Here is a 21902-nt window from a genome sequence, read left to right as displayed (position 1 = left end):
AACCCACGACGTAAACTCGTGGAAATTGATTATGTGTGTGTGATAATAAATGATATTAAATTATTTAAATTATAAATTTATTTCAAATTTTTACTATTAAAATAATATTAAATATTTACATTTTAATGTTTTCATAAAACATTATGTTATATTATTATATCAAATAGTACTATGGCTCCTGGTATACCAATTGTTAAATAGGTATATCGTGATTCATGAATACTAAATAGTACTTTCTCGCGTGGTACGCGTGTACCTTTCACCACCGTAAAGAATTATTTAGTTAGATTTGCAACAGGTAAAGTATTATACATTACAAACAATCTATAATATAATTTTAATATATTTATGTAGATATTGTTAGATATAATAATTATTTTTTGACTGTACGTTGAATATGGGCGTATAGGTTAATAGTATTTTTGCAATTTGTAAAACAATGAATGCACTCAAACCTATTTAATGATCCTACCTAATATAACACATCAATGTATCATACATCAAAAACCTAAACAATATTATAGATTTAAGAAGACACCAATAAAGAATTAAGTACTTATTTTCAAATTTGTTTAATAGCAATTTATTATTATTTCAACTTCAATAATACATATTATACTGGAAATTATATTATATTAGTTACTTATTTGCAACTCCTATGATCTGCCATGTTAGTTTAAATTGTAACTATATGAGTAAAAATAAATAGATGTATGAAATTAGATAATTGTATAAGTAAGGCTATACAAGAATAAAAGGCAAAATACAATTTTTGGCACATACCTACTTACTCTTAAAAAATCCCAATGAATACTAGTTTTGTTTTTAAAACAATAAATAATATTTGTTAAATTTATGCTAAGAATTATATTTCTTTAAGTTTAGGGTAACATAAATAAAAAAAGTTAACCAGTTTTTGGTTCTCTAAAATAAATATTTTCAAAAACACAATTTTCCACAAAAAGTGTTGTTTATAACTTTGTTACTATGTAAAATTAAAGATGTTATTTATTATTTGTTTCATGTACAGTTTTACTTGATTTAAAACTTGTTTATACAATTTTATGAAAATAGTAGACTTACATTGATACTTTCTAATAAAAACAATAAAATGCATCCTATTCAAAGCTGGATGGAAAAACAGGGAACAGTGCTAAAAATAAAGAAAATCTTGTTTAAATAGGTGAAAAATTAACCTTAGTGACTTAGTTTAGTTTATTTAGCTAACCTTAGTTGAAAAACATCATACATATTAAATTAATATTCATAATTTTTTTTTCTAGCATTATTTTTAAATTTTATTTTAGATTTTATGAATATTGTGATTCTTCTTAAAATATTTTGTCTTCTGGTATCAACATCTGTTCATCGTTTTAAATAATAGTTTTTTTCTTTATTATATTATGCTATTTTATCAGATGTTTTTAATGTTTGCTGCTCTATTTTATCAATGTAGGTTTTAGAGCTAGATATATTTTCTTTAAAAAAATCTTGATTGTTTCCATTTTTTATTTGATTATTATACAAGTAACTTTGAAAAAAATCATACTTAAAATGTTCCTTTTTTTAATTTTTGGTTTTAATGTTATTTGTATACTATAATAACTTTGGTTAATTGATTTGGTATATACATATCCAATTATGTTTGGTATTTCTCAGTATTTTATTTTTTTAGAATTATTTAGTATTTTCAAACTATCGAGTGCTGATGCTAATATTAAAGTATTAAGAAATATACAATGATCAATCTATATATATTAATTTAAAGTATGTATTTATTTATGGATGCTATGTATTTAAATAATGTTAAGTGGGTTCTCTTACTATTTAGGAAAACATTTTTTTTTTCATTTTAATGAACTAATAAAATAAAGCTTTGATATAAACATAATAAAAAGTTGTTAAAATAAATTATAATTTATACTACCTAATTTTTGATTTATAAATATAGACTGTTGTCTGCATTTGGTTATGCAATTTATTCATTCTGAGGTTTTGTTTTATGTTAGGTTTAAGAAGACACTATACTTGCATACTTTGTCTCCGTCTTACAAACGTACATCATAGCAAATTTGCTTTCAACAGAACAAATTATATGTTATGTAATTTAATATTAGAGTGAATTGACCTATAACCAAGTTCAAAGGTAAGAACATTATCTGTGTTTTTATGTTGGTTTTTTACAATATTTTAAATTTTTAACGGGTTATTTTTAGAATAAATTGCTATAATTTACCTACCTATGCTGAAAAAATGTGGCCTATAAATTTATTGGTTTTACAATGGTGCTTTTTTTCTTCCTATTGTCAGTTTTTGGAGCAGAAAAATGGTTTATGTATAGTTAAAAGAACAAAATTTCTTTTTGAATTATTATTTTGATGTAATTAAAAAAAGATTAAACTATAGATACTTGATTTATTAATTAAATATTTATATCAGTATTTTTTAGATACAATATAATTTTCAAAGCTATTTTTGAGATATTAAAGACATTTATTTTGTCTAAAACAATTTCATGAAAACTTCGTTTTATGGAGTATGCCATAGTTTTTCATTTTTGATTAATCATTTTTACCCCTGTATAACTATAGTAAAATAATTATATCAGCCAATAAGAAGTGGATAATTCCAATATTAGTGAAGTGTAAAATTATTTGAGCGAGTTAAACATTATATCAAAAATTGATCAATCTGCATCATAAATTGATCTCAAAATATTAATAAATTATAAAATATTCTTAGTAATAAAGACTAACTCAGTATTTCTATTCAGAATAATTAATTTTTTGTATGAACTATACAAAATGATACAAATGATACATCATTCATTTTAAATTTAACAAAATACACTTAAAACTTACTATATAGTAAAGCAACTTCCCCCTTTTTTTTTTTTTTGAACGATTCTGTAAAACTTTATTTTTTATATTATAAATTAATAGAACCAAATCAAACTTAACTAACTGGATGATATAATATTTTAAATGGTCGTTATTAATTTCAAAACTTAAGTTAAAGGTGTAGAGTCAAACATTATGCAGTTGATAATAACCCTCCACCAACTGCTGTCTATTAGGAATGTTATTTTTAAACTTTTAAGTTAACGTTTGCAAATCAAAAATGTGAACATTTTAAATTCATATCAAATAAACAACAAAATTCTTGTAGTATAACATAACCATGTTTGTAGTAACAAAAACTTTTAAAATGAGTTCACGGTTAGTTAATAGTTTATTTTAAAATATCCAGCTGTTGCTCTTTTGTGTAGTTTAGCATTACTGTAGGTTGAGTCACTAACTCAATGGCGGATCTAGGATTTTCTCATATAAAAATGTTAATAAAACCATTAACGGTATTAACCACTTTTATCATTTATCCATTTTCAGTAATTGTATAACTACAAAATGCATTTGTTACTTTCAGAATATATCTATAAAAATGGATTTAAGTGATGATGAAGAATTTTACGATAGTGATCAGAGTGATGTGGGTGAACAAAGTTTACATGCTATGCTCAGTAAAACTCTTTATGATAAAGACAATGAATATGAAGAATATGGAGAACAAATTGCTGGTGAAGAAGAAGCATTGGGTAGTGTACAAGAAGAAGTACTTGGTAAAGTCACTGATGATGGTGGTCAAGAAGAAGTTGTTCTTGGTCCAGTATATAGCGAGAAAGACGATACAAATTTTAACGAAGAATCAAAAGGACCAGATTCAAAGTTTGTTAAAAAATTAGAAGATGCTGAGGAAGTAGTCTTAACACCAGAAGTTATAGGGGCATTAGAAAATAAACATTTTTTTGATGGACTTGATGATGATAACTTTGAACCAATAAAAAAAAAACAAAAGTTAAGCAATGATGATAGTAATAATGCAAATCCTCATAAAACTATTATTATGCATATACCTCAATTCATTCGATGTAACAAAGGTGGTCAATCTATTCAAGTTCAGTGAGTAGTATTTTATGAATATGATTAAATAATTAATTTATTATTCAATATTTAAATTATATTAAGTTATACTTTTTTATTGCAGAAACATTGTGTGTGGTGCCAACATGGGATGTCCTTTAGACTTAGTAAGAATCGTCATGTGGACTAGTAACTCTGAGTATAATCCACAGCGATTTAATGGGCTTATTATGCGCCTTCGTACACCTAATGTCACTAGCCTATTATTTCCTTCAGGAAAAATGATTATGCAAGGTGCTAAGGATGACCGAACTGGAAATTTAGGTTGTCGAAAAGTAGCAAAAATTTTAGAAAGACTTGGACACAATGTTAGTTTGATTTTATTTATTTATTTTATTATTAAACTTCATTATAACTAATTGACTCCGTAGGTACAATTTTGTGATTATACTGTGCATAACATTGTATGCACATGGGATGTTGGTTTCCCAATAATGTTGGAAGAATTAAATACTGCTCACTCACAATTTACCAGGTATATTCATTTTTTTCTTTTTCTTCAAATTTATATAAACCTTACCAAATTACTTAAATTTAATTATGTTTTTTATCTGTTAATATATAATATTGAATCAAAATTAATTATTTTAAATTTGTTTGAATAATCAAGTTTCAAATACAGTATGTTAATTATTATTATTATAATATTCTGAATAAACTTAAAATATAATAAACAATGTTAAATTTAAATTTTCATTTACTACTTTTATAATCTTAACTATTGAACAATTTTATTATTTTAAATGAGTATGTTTTATTTAAATAAACCATTTAAATATTCTAGACCAAAATAGAATCTTATTTAATTTAATATAAATAAATATTATAAATTATATTTATATGTTTATTGTTTAGCTTTGAACCAGAAGTATTTCCTGCGTTAATTTATCGGATGGTCAAACCTCGTGCAGTGTTTTTAATGTTTGTAAATGGAAAAGTAGTTTTGACAGGTAATTTTTTATTAAAAATATTCAAATAACTATCTATCTTTATGTTACCATAGTTATGAAAAACATAATATTCATTGTTTATGAAAGAACTTATACTAAGTGCGCCAAGAGAGTGCAAGTCAGCAGCGACTAAAATCGGTTTTTCTGCGCATCTCCAAATGTCACTCTACCAAAAAGAATTGGTTTTGATAGCAGGAGGATGCGCAGAACTTGATGGCCCGACTTGCACTCTTTCTCACACCCAGTATTGTAAGAACTAGTCAAGTTCTTAATCTTAATTTTTATGCTGGACTAATATCTTATAACACTAAAAAAAAACCCTAAAAATATATAAAATAATTACAATAAAAAAATTTTATTGATTATTATTTAATAATCCATATAAATTATGTTAATTGTTATTTCCATTTTATATTTACAATATTTGTATGCATAAATAATAATTATTAAGAAGAGTTTAATAGTTTTATCTATAAATATTTTGATTTTAGACTAGAGGAAAAATGTAATGAGAGATAAGCAAAAAAAAAAAGTGTGATACACTTTTATATGCACAATTTATTTATTCAAACTTAAAACGATAAAGAGGACTATTTTTTTAAATTGTATGAAATTTAAACTATAAGTAGCAATATTTCAAAATCAATAGATTGATAGTAGTATCACCAATAAAAATGGTTGCATGTTACTTGTGTCTCAAAAAAAGGTTTTTTTTTAGGTAGTAAATTTGACATGTAACTTGCTTCCCGTTTTGGTGATACAAGTCAGCTGTATAATTGCTATCGTTATTATCTATAAAATCAATAGTTCATAAACTATACTGTATAATAAACCTTACTATTTGTGGGATGAGGACATTTCAGTTTATAGATACGATTTCTCTATACCACTCGTGATATATCATAATAATTAGGTATATTATGATATATTGTATTAATATAATAACCTATATTACATTAATAATATAAAAAAAAAATTACAGAAAAAAGAGCATTTAAAATTAGAATACTTAAGAAAACAAATCAAAAGTATATATAAAAAAAAAAAAATTTCCCAAATTAAATTTTATAATTAATGTTTCTTTTAAATTGATACTATATTTGAATTGAAGTATAATTATTATTTATTATTATCATGACAATATAATGTTATGAAACTTTAATATCATAAATTAAATATTAACTGTAATATAAATTAAAATAAACATCAATGTGTTTTTTTTTTTTATTAACATATTGATATTGGTTACCTATATCGATATTTTCAGGATGCAATAAGGTTATAATAAAATGTATACCTGATGTAGTATGAACCTATAAAAGCAAAGGTGATAGTAGGGTACCAGTATGCTACTAGTCACCTAAGTCACTATAATGTGTGTTAAATTTGATTTCAATAATTAATTATTGCATACAAAACAACGATTCTAATCTAAAATGCTCTGTCAGTCAATATTTTATAATATATTTGTATTGCTATTAAAGTTATTAATTTTATTATGTATAATATAGTAGATTGAATTAATATTTACCAAAAACATTACATTAGAAAATGTCATTGAGTGTAAACAATAAAAGAATATAATATGTAGAAAGTTTCGAGTACCTACAAATATTTTTTAAATTATAGCGAGCAAGGTAACCTAAATTATTATTTTTCATTAAAATATCTAATTTTGTTCAAATTTTGTATTAAAATATGTGTAAAAAATTGTGTATTTTTTTAATTGAAAAATTTATCTCTTATTAAATTTTCAAGTATTTTTAACAATTTATAAATTTTTTTCGATATTTATATAAAAAAAATAATTAAAATATTTAAAAATGTATGTGAACATTATATTATTGAAAAATAATCATTTAATTATTAAATGCAAATTTTACATCAAATTAAATTAAATCAATTTTATTAAAAACTAGATTCCTGTTTTCTTTAATTTTTCGTTTGTTTTTTTCTAATTATTTTGAATAATGCTGATAATTTTTAATTTTGATCTCTCTTGAGTACAAACTAAATCCAATTTTCTATCTGAAATGACTGAAACTATATTCAAAGTCAAAAATTAAACTATTTTTCGACTATTTATTATATATAAAACATACAAAAAAAAAGTCAGAAAATAATGTATTATTAAATAATGAATCTCTGTATTTTAAATAAATAAAAAATAGTTTATATTATAATAAAAATAGTATTTTCAAATTATTTTTTAATATTTTACTGAATATTTAGTGTCATTATACTCTAATATTGATAAATAATTAATTATATTTATTTCAGGTCTTAAAACAAAAGCAGATATAAAAGAATCTGTCTTTTTGATGCAAGATGTATTAAACAATTTTAGAAAAACTTGAAACAAAATACTGGTTTTTATTCTTAAGTTAGCTTTTTTTTTTTTTTTTGTTAATTATTGTAATACATTTATTTATATGTACTTAAGTACTATATAAATATGTATATTGTATATTGTATATGTACTCGTATATAAATCATTTATTTTCTTTAAAAGAAAATTAAAATGATATTTCCTTGGTATTGAATATCATCTATTTCTTTATTTTAAATAAATATTTGTTTATAACAAAGTGTGTTTATGTTTAAATTTTAGCAAGAAGATGAATGAGAACGAGATTCATCACACTCTGTTTTAAAAATGATGGTTTTCCTTGATAAATAAATTGTAACGAATTAACTGCATATTATTCATTTCGAAGATATATAATAACAAAAACATTTATAAATTAACAATCTTTACTAAATTAAAACAATAGTCAACAATAGTCAATAATGAAATCAAAATGTATACATTACTACATAAGGTAAGTATTTGGTTAAAAAAAAAATAATTGGATACATTTATTGTATCAATTTTTTATAACTATATTAACTAGTATTTATTTGTTATTTGTACTTGTTTTTTCCCATCAATATTTTCTTTTTAGATATGGTATCAATAATTGCATACATTAAATATCTAAAGCTATCATTGTTTATAAATTGATCCAAAAATATTCCTAGCTATTAAAATATCCAGGTTATTAAGAAGATTAACTAATACAGTAATACAGTTATGTTATTTAAAACAACTTTAATATCAAAGCCTAAGGTAGGTATGTCAAATGTCATTATGTCAAAAAATATTTTGTTAGTTTATTTTTATTCATTTATTTATTAGTTATTCAATTAAATATGTATATATATATATATAATATATAGTATATCCCAAAGCTTTAATTAATGGAATTGAATTTCTGCAAGAAACCGTAGTTTTTTGTTTATATAGTATTATGAGTTTATGACACTTCGTTTACACCAAAGAAGTTTGGCTAAAGGCCAGGAAAATATTTCTAAATTTAAATACTAGATACCAGACGAACCTGAGCGATATTCGTTTCAAGTAAGTACTCATTTTTTGTTCTAAACGATAACATGTTTCTTTCGTACGCATTTGTTGTTACCATTTTCCTAGGCCATATTGTTGGACAAGAAAATGAAAATGTACCCCTTTCCGTCGGTAAGTGTTGGAAAAATATTAGTTATTCATTTATTATATACAGTGGAACCTCTATAAGTCGAATTTTCGATAACTCGAATTTTTTTTCACCCCCCAACGGATTCAAGTTATCGAAATTCCACTGTATTAGGTTTCATCTGAAAAAATATTTAAACACATTTCTGTCAATTATACACAGTGGGGTTCTTCGACAAAGAAAACAGCATTGAACAAAAAATGTTCGAATTGGCTATCCAAAAAGTGAACATTGATCCAAAGTTTGCAAACGTATTTTTAAAAGCCGAAATTAAAATTATCGATTCTACAGATACTTATATGACTGGCCTAAAAGGTAGGCATATGCAAATTATTTTAACATTTTAATTTTTGATTTTTTAGCGAATAAAATATATAGTTTATGATAAGGTAGTAGGTACATAATATATTGTTTTAACATGATGTGTGTTTATTGTTAAGTATGTTCAATATAGACGCTTATAGGGTGGAGTTTCGCCCTTGAAGGGGCTAGCTTCTCGTGGTGAATATTTCCTATATCTACATCACGTTTGTGTCTATTTATTTCTGACTATGTTTTTAGCTAAAAAATTATTATCTTGATATATATTAATTTTATTGTATTTAACTAATAAAAAAAAAGAAGGTAAGTACTTTTAAACTATTAGTGTACATTTTATTAAAATAAATAAAATGAATGATAACGTGCAAAAACGTTTTCTTAAGAAGCCTTGCAGTGGCTAATTTTCCAATTGTTCTACAATTATATAAAATTATAGTGAATAATTATAATATTGATAAGTATATGTCTTATGGCTGGGGGCCATTCTGTTAATTTGTGCGACACCGAGAATGTTACCAGTCGAAACGGTGATATTGTTTATAGCAACCGGTTGATATAACAAAACATGCTTATTATATATGTAGGTACCTATGTTTCTGTATGCAGTGAAGATACTCTTTAATTTTCATTTTTTAGTTGCTACCTTATTAATTCTACTTTTTCACTAATTTACTGTTCAATATGTATTTAAGGGCGATTGGGAGAAGGTGTACTATACCGGGTTGGAATATGTGTAATGATGTGTTTGACAAATTGCTTAAAATTATACAATTAAAACTTTTTTAATTAATGGTTTTGTTTAAAAGTTAAAACATTATTATAAAATGTTTAAAATAAAAACATTTAATTATATCGTAATTTTTTCTATGAAATATACATTATGTTCGTTTTTCAAGGTATATACAACCCTGGTGTAGAACTGTAGATTGTAGACAATAAAATAATGACGTTACTTTATAATGTAGGTAGGTATCTGTTGCATCCACATCGCGGTATTGTACGTTTCATGAAATGGAGCTGCGGTTTCTCCATACTTCACATAATTACATATTAATGGATTAAATTTTGTGAAATGGATATCTAAACCATCATCGATGAAACTTGTTCCATCATTTGGATATCCATGTTCCAAAAAATAAAATAAATAATTGTTATAATATAATATTATACCTAAAAAATCATTTATAATGAATTGGAGTGACAATAATTCTTATTTGTTCCATCTTTAACGATATCACAAATCACAATATTATACTTAGGTATTATCTATTTTATAAGCATCATTAGTGTCGGTGAATGACCGTCAATAATCTTCGACAATTTGGCCAAGTAATGCATATCAGTTTTCATTTTGCTAAGCGATTTATATCAAAAATAAAACGATAAGAATCCGTTTATAATTAATTTTATTATTATTTTTAAGAAAATATTTTACAAATAAGTACTTTAATACAAACTTTTATTTATTTATACAAGGTTATGAATTATGACAACGAGAATTACTTTTGAAATTACTTTAAAATATGCACATTTTTTTGTTTGACATTTTTCTTTACAATGACAACTAAAAAAACCTTGACGTCCAGTAGTCCGTTTGAAAAAAACAAATATTGTGCATTATTCAAATGCATATTTTAATTTTTATAATTATAATTTTGGAAATCGGGCTTTAAATCCAACCGGAAAAATGTTCTCTTCTTTTCAATAAAAAAATAAAATAATAATGAAATCCGACTATTCTAAAGTGCACGAGAATTTTTCATGGAAGACATGTTTTTGTAATAAAAAAACGCACCGGTCCCGACGTTCTTAATTGTTTTTAAAATGATTATTAAAAATCAATATTCAAAAAAAAAAATGCATTTTGCTAGGTATATAAATAAGACGTTCATTTGTTATATATTTACTTGATTTCCTCGTTGTTTCTGTCCTTTTGTTTGCTAATTAAGAAGTATTTTTCATCAACATTTAAAACATCAAATATAGGTATATGAATAATATAAGCATAATATTCATGCCTCGTTTTCTTATTTCTTATTGTAAAATATATAGTTTATTATTTTTAAATTTAAATATTGTGTAAATACTAAATGATAATATAAAGTCCAATGATCAATCTCTGTTACATTGGATTTAATTAATTAAATAACTTGCTTATTTAATTTGGCTTCAATTAAACTTTATATCATTGAATTTATTTCGTCGATGCTGTAAGGTTTTTTCCGGGTTTATCTTTCTAATATAAATCGAGTTTTTTATAAAACTCATTTTTTTCGTCAAACGACATTATTTTTTTTATTTATTTAGAAAGTATAAAATGGAAAAATAATATGCACTATACACTCGTATGCACACTATACACACACGTATTGAACGATCTTAGCAAAATTGTACTGATAAGCTTTAGTGGGTCAAATTATCGAAGATCATCTACGGTTATTGGTCGACAATAATGTTTATAAAACAGATTATAATACCTGAATATGCCTAATGTGACAATCGTTTATGATAGAACAGATGAGAATTATTGTCACGTCATAATCATTAGAAACGAATCACGATCGTAATAAATGATTTTTTAGGAATAATATTATATAACAATTATTAATTGTTTATTTTTTGCTATATAGACATCCAAATGACGGAACAAGTTCCGTCGATGATATAGACATAAAATAATCTATTCTGTAGTTACATTTCGTGAAAAAAAATAGATGCAAACGTTATCCATTTTGTGAAATGTACAATTCTGTGATGTGGATGCGACATATCTATACCTATATTACACTTGATATTAAGTATTATTATAAATTACAATCTGTTTTTATATATTAATGGTTTAAAATGTTACCAAAAAATAATGTTTAAAAAAACAAATGATCATTAAAATGTTTGAGATTATAATATTGAAAAATAAAGTTAGGTGTGGGCTGTAGAATATTTCTGTCTATTTATGAAAAAAAAAGTTAAATTTGAATGAATCTAAAATAATAAAAGATTTTTGATATCCATAATTTATTAACGGACGTTATCGAGTCTTTGCAAACTCGTAATGAGCTGCCCGATATTACTATGTGAGTATGTGACACACACAACAAAATAAAAAATGTGGGTAATATTTCATTTTAATTGGTAAATGGTAGTATAAAATATACCAAATATATCGATAAAATATAACTAATTTTTAAACATGTAAAAATTATATCAAATATCTATTACTTAATACTTATTAGTTTTTGTAAATCATGTCAAAAATGTTTGTATAATATTTTCTGTAGGTAACTCGTAACACATTTAGACTTTTCGGTGACTCGCTGGTTGAGAAACACTTATCTAGACTCTGATATAGTCATATAGGTACTGAGTTTCAGAACATTATAAATTATAATGGTATTTGCCTGTCTTAATAACTAAAAAATATACCTATCTATGTATTATTGTTTTCGTTGTACAGTATTAAACTAGTGAAGTTGTTATTATCAAAAAATAATATTAAAAAATAATTTAATAAATAATTGTAATAATTGTCTTTTATTACCTACTAAAATGATCTTGACGTTTAATTGTATTACTATAGTCTATAAGTACAACCTAATTTACCTATGTGAATACGTGTAATACCGTTATCTGACAATATCGTATAAAATTATCAATTCATAATTGTAAATTCGTAATTTATATAAATACATTATAAGTAAAATTGTAACAATTAGCGATAAATTCCTAGTCATAATTTAATTAATCAATAGTTGTAACCAAACAATTCTATTGAATAAATGAGTCGAACACCCAGTTATAATATTCGCGTGTCTCTCTACCCGAGTTCCTATTATTTCTGACTTTTTATTTTTTTTAATGTTTTATAAACACTTTAATAATTATGTACGTGCTTAAGTAGTATGATTTAAGGCTATAATCTTATGCTAGTAATAAATGGGCATTTGAATCCCGCTTGTCCCATTTATCGTTACACATTTCTTTTTTTTATAGAATAGGTAATCGTATTCATATACGTATATACTATATAATTACCTTTAGTATAAGTAATCATTTTAAGGTCCTATATAGAGACCTGCTTTATATTATCGAATGTTGTCGTCCCAAAACGCCTGCCCCGAAAAAAATACCTGGCGGTGGTCTGTAGTCTGCAGGCAATACCCATTTGACATCCTACCGAGTCAATCGTCGTCCATCTGGCATCTGTAATTCTACCTCAGTACGTACCTCGTATAGTGAACCACGCTCCTAATTAAAGTTCGGCTGGCGAGTAAGTTTCCTAAGTTGAATAGAGTATAGGTAACTATTTATAACTATATATGGTAGTAATCTATTGATATAACAAAATTATCAATTTAAAAACACAGTTATCATGTTTCAATCGTTTCTATGTCCTATTTTTATAAATTATATTTTTAATTTTTAAATATAAAATATTTCTTATTTTTATACTTCAAATTTAAAAACATATTCTGATTATTATATAATACACTGCTGTGAAAATATTTATAATAATAATGAACTAATTAAATAAATTATATTGTACTACGTAATAAGTGTAAATACTATACTGGCCACTGGTTGACAAAAAGTCCTAGGTACAGGCAATATAATGTTTGTATCAAGTCTTATACAGGGCATAGGCAGGTATACAACATATATAACATAGGTATATTAAAATTATTCAGCATATTCATTTATCTGAAGGCTTGAAAAAAATTAAACACATCATTGTAAAACTAATATATTCATTACCTACTCAGAATTTCAAAAATTTCAAAATATTCATTACTTAGTAAAATGGATTTTTATTTATGTTTTATACATCATATATAATATTACTAATATAATTATTTTAATTTTTAGTATGTGAAACTATGGAATCTGGGATCGGTGCAGTTTTTGGCCCGTCCCATCTAGAATCATCAAATATAGTGCAGTCACTTTGTGAAACAATGGAAGTTCCATGTATAGAAACTAGTTGGGAAGACACACTTGTTAAAAATTTCAATTTTTATTTTAATCCATATCCTGAACCGACATTACTTGCAAAAGTAAAGCAATAACATAATATTTTTAAATTATATAAATAAATAATATACTTCTTAGTACAGTTTCAATAAAATAAACCAATTTTTAACATTAAAGGGTTATACAGCTATAGTTCATGACATGGACTGGAAGTCATTCACATTACTCTATCAGCGTCCTGAAAGTCTTAAGAGATTACAAGACTTAATCCAAGATTACTCAGGAAAAACCAAACCTAATGACAAACAGGCAGCAGCCATTTCTATTATACAATTGCCAGAAGGCAATAATTTTAGGTGAGTTTTGACAAAGGTACCTAACATAATAATTAAAACGTTTAAGATTTTCTAATGTTAACTACTTGATTATTAGACCAATTTTAAAAGAGATTAAGAAGTCTCTAGAAGGTCACATTGTTCTTGATTGTGATGCAGATTTATTATTAACTGTATTCAAGCAAGCAAGAGAAGTTAACTTATTGGATGACTATCATAGTTTTATCATAACTTCATTAGTAAGAATTAATTTTATTTTTAGGATAAGTATAGTAATTTTAGTGGAAACTATAAAATGGTACTTTCTTTACAGGATGCACATACAGTTGATTTTAGTAGTATTGTACAGAATTTACGTACAAATATAACAACTGTCCGATTAATTGATCCGTTAAGCCCATATGTAGAAAATATTGTTAGAGATTTAAATTTTGTTCAACAAAGAATGAACTTAAATATGGAACCTTTGAAAGCTAACAAACTTACAGTTAATGCCATACTCATTTATGATGCATTGAATATATTTGCTAAAGCATTAAAGGGTCTTGGTATGACAAATAAAATTATCACTGAACCACTTCAATGTATGAACTCGCCATTTATTCCCTGGTCCAATGGATTTAAACTTATAAATTTCATGAGAGTAGTAAGTATAATTTCTATATTGTTGAGTAGTCATCAGTTAATATTTTTATTCTGTTTTAGATTGAAACTGAAGGCCTCACTGGTCTTTTGCGCTTTGACAACAAAACTGGTCATCGATCATACTTTACACTAGAAATGGTAGAACTAATTGATACTGGTTTCAAAAAGATTGGCTTGTGGGATCCAGAGAGAGGTATGACTTATACAAGAACCAGCCTTGAAATGCTTCGTGATTTATATGCTGGGAGTAAGAATAAAACATTTATTGTTTCATCAAAAATTGTAAGTGAAAATTATCATATATAACATATTGTATAAATAGTCAACATATTGAATTTTTTTGGAAGGAAATTTTTTTATTCATACTTTTAGTTTTATTATAATTAATTACAGTTTTAATTTATTTACATTGATAGACAGAGCCGTATTTGATGTTAAAAGAAGGCCATAGTAAACTAGAGGGTAATGACAAATATGAAGGATATGCAGTGGATCTTATACAAATGATTGCTGAGGAAATCAACATAACTTATGAATTTAATTTAAGAAATGATGGAAATGGAAAACGTGATAAAAAGACAAACAAATGGAATGGAATTATCGGTGAAGTACAAGAAATGGTAACATATTTTTTTTTATTATATGTATATAGAATATTTTACATTCATTATACACACCAATGTTTCCAAACCTTTTTACCTCCACGGACCATTTTGATAACATTTTATAGGTAACCTAATCTTAATTTTACAAAAATTAGGAAGACTTTTTTTTATTTACTATTTAAAAAAAAAAAAATTACTTTTATTAATTAACCATCGATTAGGAAACACTACTATACATAATACATATACGAGTTAATATATGTTATGGAAAAAGTATGAGTACCAGTAAAACTTAAGATGTATAAAATAGTTAAGTGAAACCCCAAATGATTTTTGTAGTTTAGACCTCTTTTTTTATGAACAAGGCTTAGTAATTCTTAGAATATACAACCAGCAATGGTAAAAATTTGAAATTTTTTACCAATTATGTAATATTTATTTCCTTGTTTTTACTTGTATATAAAAATAATAATAATTATTACTACTATGTGTGTTAGGTAATAATATACTATATTAGTTATAACTTACTAGTATATAAGATAGGTACACACATTTATATTATTGTTAATTATTATATATTGTATTTTACTTGTATAATGTATATTATTATTAGTTATTGCTAATTGATAAACTGCGATTGACTTTTAGTAATTTTGATTTCAATATGTCACTTAAAATATAGTTTCATAAACTTTTGAATGATGTTGTTGCAGCAAAAAATTATAAAAACTAGTGAATAATAACTAGTGAAAAATATGATGAACTATTGAATGAAGTCATAGAATAAAAATCTGTTAATGTTAAAAAATCAATTCACTAGTCTGTGACTTAAATAAATAATAAATATTTTTGCAGCTATATTTAATAATAATATAAATATACTTACCTATCTAATATACTAGTTGGTAGTAGCTAATAACGAAATACCTAATAATATGTCTAACAATAATAACTATAATAATTATTATTATTTTTATATACAAGTCTAAATCAAAGGAAAAAATATTATATAATTGGTAAAAAATGTTGGACTTTTACCAAACGCTGGTTGTTTATCTTACAATTTACTAAATCTCATTTATTAAAGTCCATCCTACAAAAATCACCAAACTATTTTGTGTATCCTAAATTTTACTGCTATTCTCACTTTTACCATTACATAAATATAATACACAAACACATTATAACTCCAAAAAATGTATTGATTTGTTTTTCCTTATTTTGTATTAAATGCCCTGAACCCAATCATATTTAAGTGGCATCCTAACTTATTAGTATATTGCTTTATAGAAATATTATCAATATGTTTTATAAAATTAATTTTAAAAAGCATTGTTTAAAACTGTAATAAATAATAATAGTTAAGCTCCCAAGCTTGTTAGTGATCTAGCCTTTAACATATTCACAGAGAGCTGACTTAGGGGTCTGTGATTTAACAATTACTCATGAAAGAAGGGCTGCTGTAGATTTTACCATGCCTTTTATGAACTTGGGTAAGTTGAGTGCTTTAAACCATCATCTAGAAATGCTTATATATTTTATGCAGGTATCAGCATATTGTTTAGTAAACCAGAAGATCCTAAAACCAATCTTTTTTCATTCACCCAGCCACTTTCCTTTCAAGTATGGATATTTACAGCAACTGCTTATTTAGGCCTGTCTCTGGTATTATTTTTCTTGGCCAGGTAATTTTAAATTCTATATTTTTACTCAAATATAATATTTCAATTACTTATACTAGTTAATTGTTTATACTATAAACTTTATAGAATCACACCTAACGAATGGCAAAACCCTCATCCTTGCAATCCTCATCCAGAAGAATTAGAAAATTCCCTATCATTGCTTAATTGCTTATGGTTTTCAATGGGTTCCATTCTCTGTCAAGGTAGCGATATTTTGCCTAGGTAAATCTTTATTTAAAATTCAAAAACTATATTCATAATAATAAGAGATGTAATTTGTAAAATTTTAGAGCATTTCCAACCAGACTATGTGCTGCTATGTGGTGGTTCTTTGCTCTAATTATGACACAATCTTACACTGCCAATTGGACAGCATTCTTAACATCAAATCGAATGGAAACTACTATAAAGAATGTAGAAGATCTTGATAAAAAGGGATTTACAGAAGGCATCAAGTTTGGATGTGTAACTGATCAATCTACAGCCAGCTTCTTCCAAGTAGGTGCAAGGTGTTAACATATTTCTTATTTTCTTTATTAAAAATATCTACTAAAATTAAATGAATTCATTTGTAATTGAATCATTAGGCGTTTTTTTAATTAAATTTTTTAGTTCTAAGATATTTTTTAATACTTTAAATAATAAAGTTGCTGTTTAAATAATTAGAAAATGGATTCATATATAAATGCATTTATTTATTAGAATATGCTATTTGAAATCTCATAAAAATGGATCCAATTTAAATAATTCTTATTAAAATACTATTAACTTTATATTTTATATTTTAATTTTTTAATTTTATTTTTTTGAATACTTAATTTAAATTTGTAATTTTTTAGTATAATATACTTTTATTTTCTATAAAATAATGTCAAGTTATGTTTTGGAATTAAATCTCAAGTTACAACTTCCTTGAGTTTAGTAAACTATGTTGATTAATATTTTTTAAATTATGGTTATACCCTGTTCCCCAAAAGACTGGACTTATGCGACAGATGAAAACTCAACGTTTCTCCCTACTACAACATTTGAAATCTATGGATTGCCTTCTTCTCTCCTTTTGAGGAAGGCGGGCCTTTGATGGAGCACTTATCAGTCAAATGGGTAAAGTTGTCCGGTCTCTCGACAAACAGTGTATAGTTATTATTATTTGTTGCTTAAGAAATAATAAATTATCAATGTTCTATATACTTTAATAATTATATCTAGTGATTATTTGTAAAATTCTAATTTCTTTTTTTGTATTTTTGCAAAGTTTGAGTATATAATATGTATTTAAAAATAAATTCATAATATTATAACTGTTGAAATATTAAATTATAATTTAGTTATTACCCTGTAGGTGGTATACAATAAGTAGTATTGTCATACTGTAGATTAGATATATAGTTATACATTTATAAGGGAAGCAAATTGCTGAGATGATACATTCATATTTGTGTGTAGCATTTCATATAATACTGCGATAGTATGTTTTTATTGAAACGATAGTCGAGATACACGACCCATTGCCGTCGTACATTTATTAGTGCGTTAGATAATTATTAATTTACAATATATTTTAATTAGTTTGTTACTTTAAATTTACACGTGTTTGGATTACTTTATTATTCTATTCCTTTCAATAATAACATTTTTTAAAGTATATTTTTATAGGTTTTCTTACTTTTATGACATTATTTTGTTTTAGAACTCTGATGTAAATTTATACCAAAAGATGTGGAGTAGTATGGAACTACAGGGTGATTCACTCATGGTTTCTGATAATAAACAGGGAGTTGATAGGGTGAAAAAGGAGAGAAATCATTATGCTTTCTTTATGGAATCCAGTTCTATTGAATACGAAGTGCAGAGAAATTGTGATCTAACAGAAGTGGGATATTGGTTGGATAACAAAGCCTATGGTATCGCAATGCCATTCAGTTGAGTATAATTTTCTTTAATTTTATTGATATTGAATATAATTTTTTAATTTATTATAGATGCTCCACACAGAACACTTGTAAACATGGCTGTATTAAAGCTTTCTGAGTCAGGAGCATTGATGGACCTAAAAAATAAATGGTGGTCAGTAACTGATGATAAAAGGTGTAAGGTTGGTACAATATTTTTAACTATGAAAATGTAACATAATACCTATAATATGTAATATATAATCAACATATCATTTTATATAATTTTACATTGTTAATTTTTACATCAGCTATATATATATTAACAGTGGAATTCTCAGGAATTTTCAATGGAGAGGGGCTCTGAAAATTTGGGACTCTGCCCCCCACGCCCCCCGTAATCATAATAATTAGTGTAATTAAATATTAACTAAAACAATTATAAATGCCTATTAATAGCATTAAAATAAGCCAAATATTTTTACAATTAAATCATGTAAAGAAAATGCCAATCTAAATAACTGATGAAATTTTCAAGTGTCTACGACTTATACTTTTTGAATAATAACAAATATTTAAAATCGTTTAAGGATAAATCGATAATGTTACGCGGTCTTGTAAAAATTTAAAATTCAAACGTTCATAAAATTTTTCCTATAATGATATTTCGAGTTTTCTTTAAAGCTATTTGAAGGAAAACTTAAAGAAAACTTAGTATTGAATTTTTTAACCTTAGATATGAACACAAAAAATTTAATGATTTTTCAACTACAATATTACTTGTAAATTTTCGCGATTTTAACATACTTCGTAAAATTTTAACCTATAAACGCTTAAAAACGAGATTTTGACTAACGATTCTTGATTTTTTTTTTTAACTACACTAAGAACAACTTATAAATAAATTAAGTTAATTTTTAAGTTTTTTTGGACACCAAAATTATTTTTATCGCTTTAAAAAAAAAATTCTCAAAAAAATCGAAAATTTCAGCTGTCTATAAATAGCTAAAAAAATTTTTTCTGTATATAGATAACACTAATATAAAGATTTGATGAAATTTTAAGTATTTACAGTGATTAGTTTTTGTAACCATATAAAAAAATCGATTTGGTCGAAAACTGGTTTTTTCTAAAAATTCCCGTTTTCCGTCTTTTTTTATTTGTTTTTCTCGATTTTTTTGATAACTATTGGAAAAATGTTTACTTTTGACCTCCATAGACATAATGCACCAAGATATTTACTTTTCCATCTTTAACCACCCCTGAAGTTAAAATCAATACATTTATCATTTCGTTCAGAATCTAAAAAAATACGGCCAATGGTGGGGGGTCAAACCCCCTACCCCCGTGAGTACGCCACTGTACATCAAACTAATTACAGTAGAATCTCGATTATCCAAAATTCTGTTATACGAATCTTTTATTATCCAAACGTTATTTTATCCGAACATTAATGATGCATAAAAATTCGTCAAATAAAAATTGATTAGCTTGTCAACAACAAATAATAATAATAATATTCTTATATTTAGAATAAGTAATAGTATAATATTATGTAACTACAAATCCATTTTTTCTTTTGAAAACTGAAATCTGAGACTTGGGTTTTTTAATTAATTTTAAAATATATTTATACTTAATATATATATTTATGAATATTAATATTAATACATTTATAATAAACAAATTTGTTGTAATTGAAACTGAATCGATTCATTTTAATATTTTAGGATTCAAAAAAAGACACAGCCGAACTTGATGTTAATGAAGTTGGTGGTATGTTTGTAATTTTAATACTTGGCTGTCTGATAGCATTTCTATTCTCTATACTCGAATTTTTATGGAATATAAGAAAAGTGGCTGTCGAAGAAAAGGTAATATTATGATTTATAACACGAGTTATGGATACTATAATATGTTTTAGAGCTTTGTTAAAGATTTAAACATAAATTGGAGCATATACAAATTACAAATGTTAATTATTATAAGTCTCCTGGCTCCTTGTATAAAATACTTAATTTCATGATTCATCACAAATTTATAGACATTTATGAACTGTGAAATTATAATAAAGTTAATTTAAGTTGGTTTTTTCAAATTGTATGTAAGATTTATTTTATATAGTAATAAAACAATATTAATTAAATTATGCATACACACTCATTAATATAAGTAATATATTATTATGTTTAAATTAACACGTATTGTGGGGTAAAATATAAAGGCATATATATTTACCGGTTATTAACTCTATAGGTAATATTAAATATATCCAGCTACTAGCCAGTAATTAATGTATTTGTTTTCTATCTATTTTCACATTTTTTTTAGTACTACTATTAATATAAAGTTATAAAGTATATCCTACTCTTCACTTAATCAATGTTTGGTTTTTTTTATACGAATAAATTAATATAAAATGAAAAACATTTTAACAACCAAGTATTGATAAATGATAATAATAATATTATTGATATACTCGTATTATAAATTTACAAACAAAATATTTTTTTTTGTACATATATCTATAAAAAATATTTTTAAACAATCAATACTTATTTAAATAGTTCATTTTGATTGTAGTTGACACTCTGGGAAGCTTTCATGGTGGAGTTAAAATTCGTACTCAAATGTCACGGAACATCCAAACCAGTGAGACATGTAGACGACAGTGCATCGGATATAACTACCAAATAATTATTAAAATATACATACATATTGTATTATTAATTTACATGTTAATTATTATACCTATTTATTTTCTTTAACCATATGTGAATCGATTTTTTTTCTTTTGATAGGTATAGCATATAAGGATACATGTAATATAGTAATATCACTAACTATCCGTGTTTTTACTTTGTGGCTACATAACTACATGATTTAGATGATGCAAAGAAATTATAGTTATTGAAACTAAGTTATAGGTACGAAGTGTATACTACATAGCTGTTGGAATTGGTTTCTACTGCATTTAAAATTGGATCGTTA

At 24.8% G+C, this 21902-nt stretch overlaps 2 protein-coding genes across 6 annotated transcripts; both read left to right on the top strand.

Annotated features, from left to right (window-relative positions):
• The first annotated feature begins 40 nt into the window (after positions 1-40).
• LOC114123437 (uncharacterized) lies at positions 41-7688 on the top strand. 3 transcript variants are annotated; one of them, XM_050205007.1, is made up of 8 exons: positions 41-298; positions 2010-2146; positions 3424-3956; positions 4042-4285; positions 4349-4452; positions 4833-4927; positions 7208-7310; positions 7539-7688. In XM_050205007.1, exons 3-7 carry the CDS (start codon positions 3439-3441, stop codon positions 7282-7284), a joined length of 1038 nt encoding a protein of 345 aa, XP_050060964.1. In that variant the 5' UTR covers positions 41-298; positions 2010-2146; positions 3424-3438; the 3' UTR covers positions 7285-7310; positions 7539-7688. The 3 variants fall into 3 exon arrangements, with proteins under 3 accessions (XP_050060964.1, XP_027842210.1, XP_027842211.1); XM_027986409.2 differs by lacking the exon at positions 7539-7688 and having other exon boundaries at positions 7208-7515; XM_027986410.2 differs by lacking the exons at positions 2010-2146; positions 7539-7688 and having other exon boundaries at positions 7208-7515.
• Positions 7689-8170: 482 nt separating this feature from the next.
• LOC114123434 (glutamate receptor ionotropic, kainate 2-like) lies at positions 8171-21755 on the top strand. 3 transcript variants are annotated; one of them, XM_050205003.1, is made up of 17 exons: positions 8175-8327; positions 8400-8444; positions 8623-8775; positions 13645-13832; positions 13927-14105; positions 14182-14323; positions 14398-14730; positions 14790-15011; positions 15146-15349; positions 16743-16827; positions 16881-17019; positions 17104-17241; positions 17310-17517; positions 18710-18941; positions 19002-19114; positions 20642-20785; positions 21495-21755. In XM_050205003.1, the coding sequence occupies exons 3-17, from the start codon at positions 8661-8663 to the stop codon at positions 21606-21608; spliced, it is 2556 nt and encodes an 851-aa protein (XP_050060960.1). In that variant the 5' UTR covers positions 8175-8327; positions 8400-8444; positions 8623-8660; the 3' UTR covers positions 21609-21755. The 3 variants fall into 3 exon arrangements, 2 of the variants coding, with proteins under 2 accessions (XP_050060960.1, XP_027842204.2); XM_027986403.2 differs by having other exon boundaries at positions 8178-8444; XR_007605407.1 differs by lacking the exon at positions 21495-21755 and having other exon boundaries at positions 8171-8444; positions 19015-19114; positions 20642-20663.
• Positions 21756-21902: the final 147 nt, after the last annotated feature.

This window comes from Aphis gossypii, chromosome 3 (assembly GCF_020184175.1).
Source record: "Aphis gossypii isolate Hap1 chromosome 3, ASM2018417v2, whole genome shotgun sequence".
NCBI classification, from domain to species: Eukaryota; Metazoa; Arthropoda; class Insecta; order Hemiptera; family Aphididae; genus Aphis; species Aphis gossypii.
Note: the sequence above shows the minus strand (reverse complement) of the source record. Positions and strands in the feature narration are given on the sequence as shown.

Coding starts and splice junctions, on each gene's coding strand:
- LOC114123437 (XM_050205007.1), top strand. CDS start 3,439: ATGGATTTAAGTGATGATGAAGAATTTTACGATAGTGATCAGAGTGAT. Junction 3,957..4,041: donor GGTCAATCTATTCAAGTTCA/GTGAGTAGTATT, acceptor TTTTTATTGCAG/AAACATTGTGTGTGGTGCCA. Junction 4,453..4,832: donor GCTCACTCACAATTTACCAG/GTATATTCATTT, acceptor TTTATTGTTTAG/CTTTGAACCAGAAGTATTTC.
- LOC114123434 (XM_027986403.2), top strand. CDS start 8,360: ATGTTTCTTTCGTACGCATTTGTTGTTACCATTTTCCTAGGCCATATT. Junction 16,828..16,880: donor CATGCCTTTTATGAACTTGG/GTAAGTTGAGTG, acceptor TATTTTATGCAG/GTATCAGCATATTGTTTAGT. Junction 17,518..18,709: donor CTACAGCCAGCTTCTTCCAA/GTAGGTGCAAGG, acceptor ATTTTGTTTTAG/AACTCTGATGTAAATTTATA.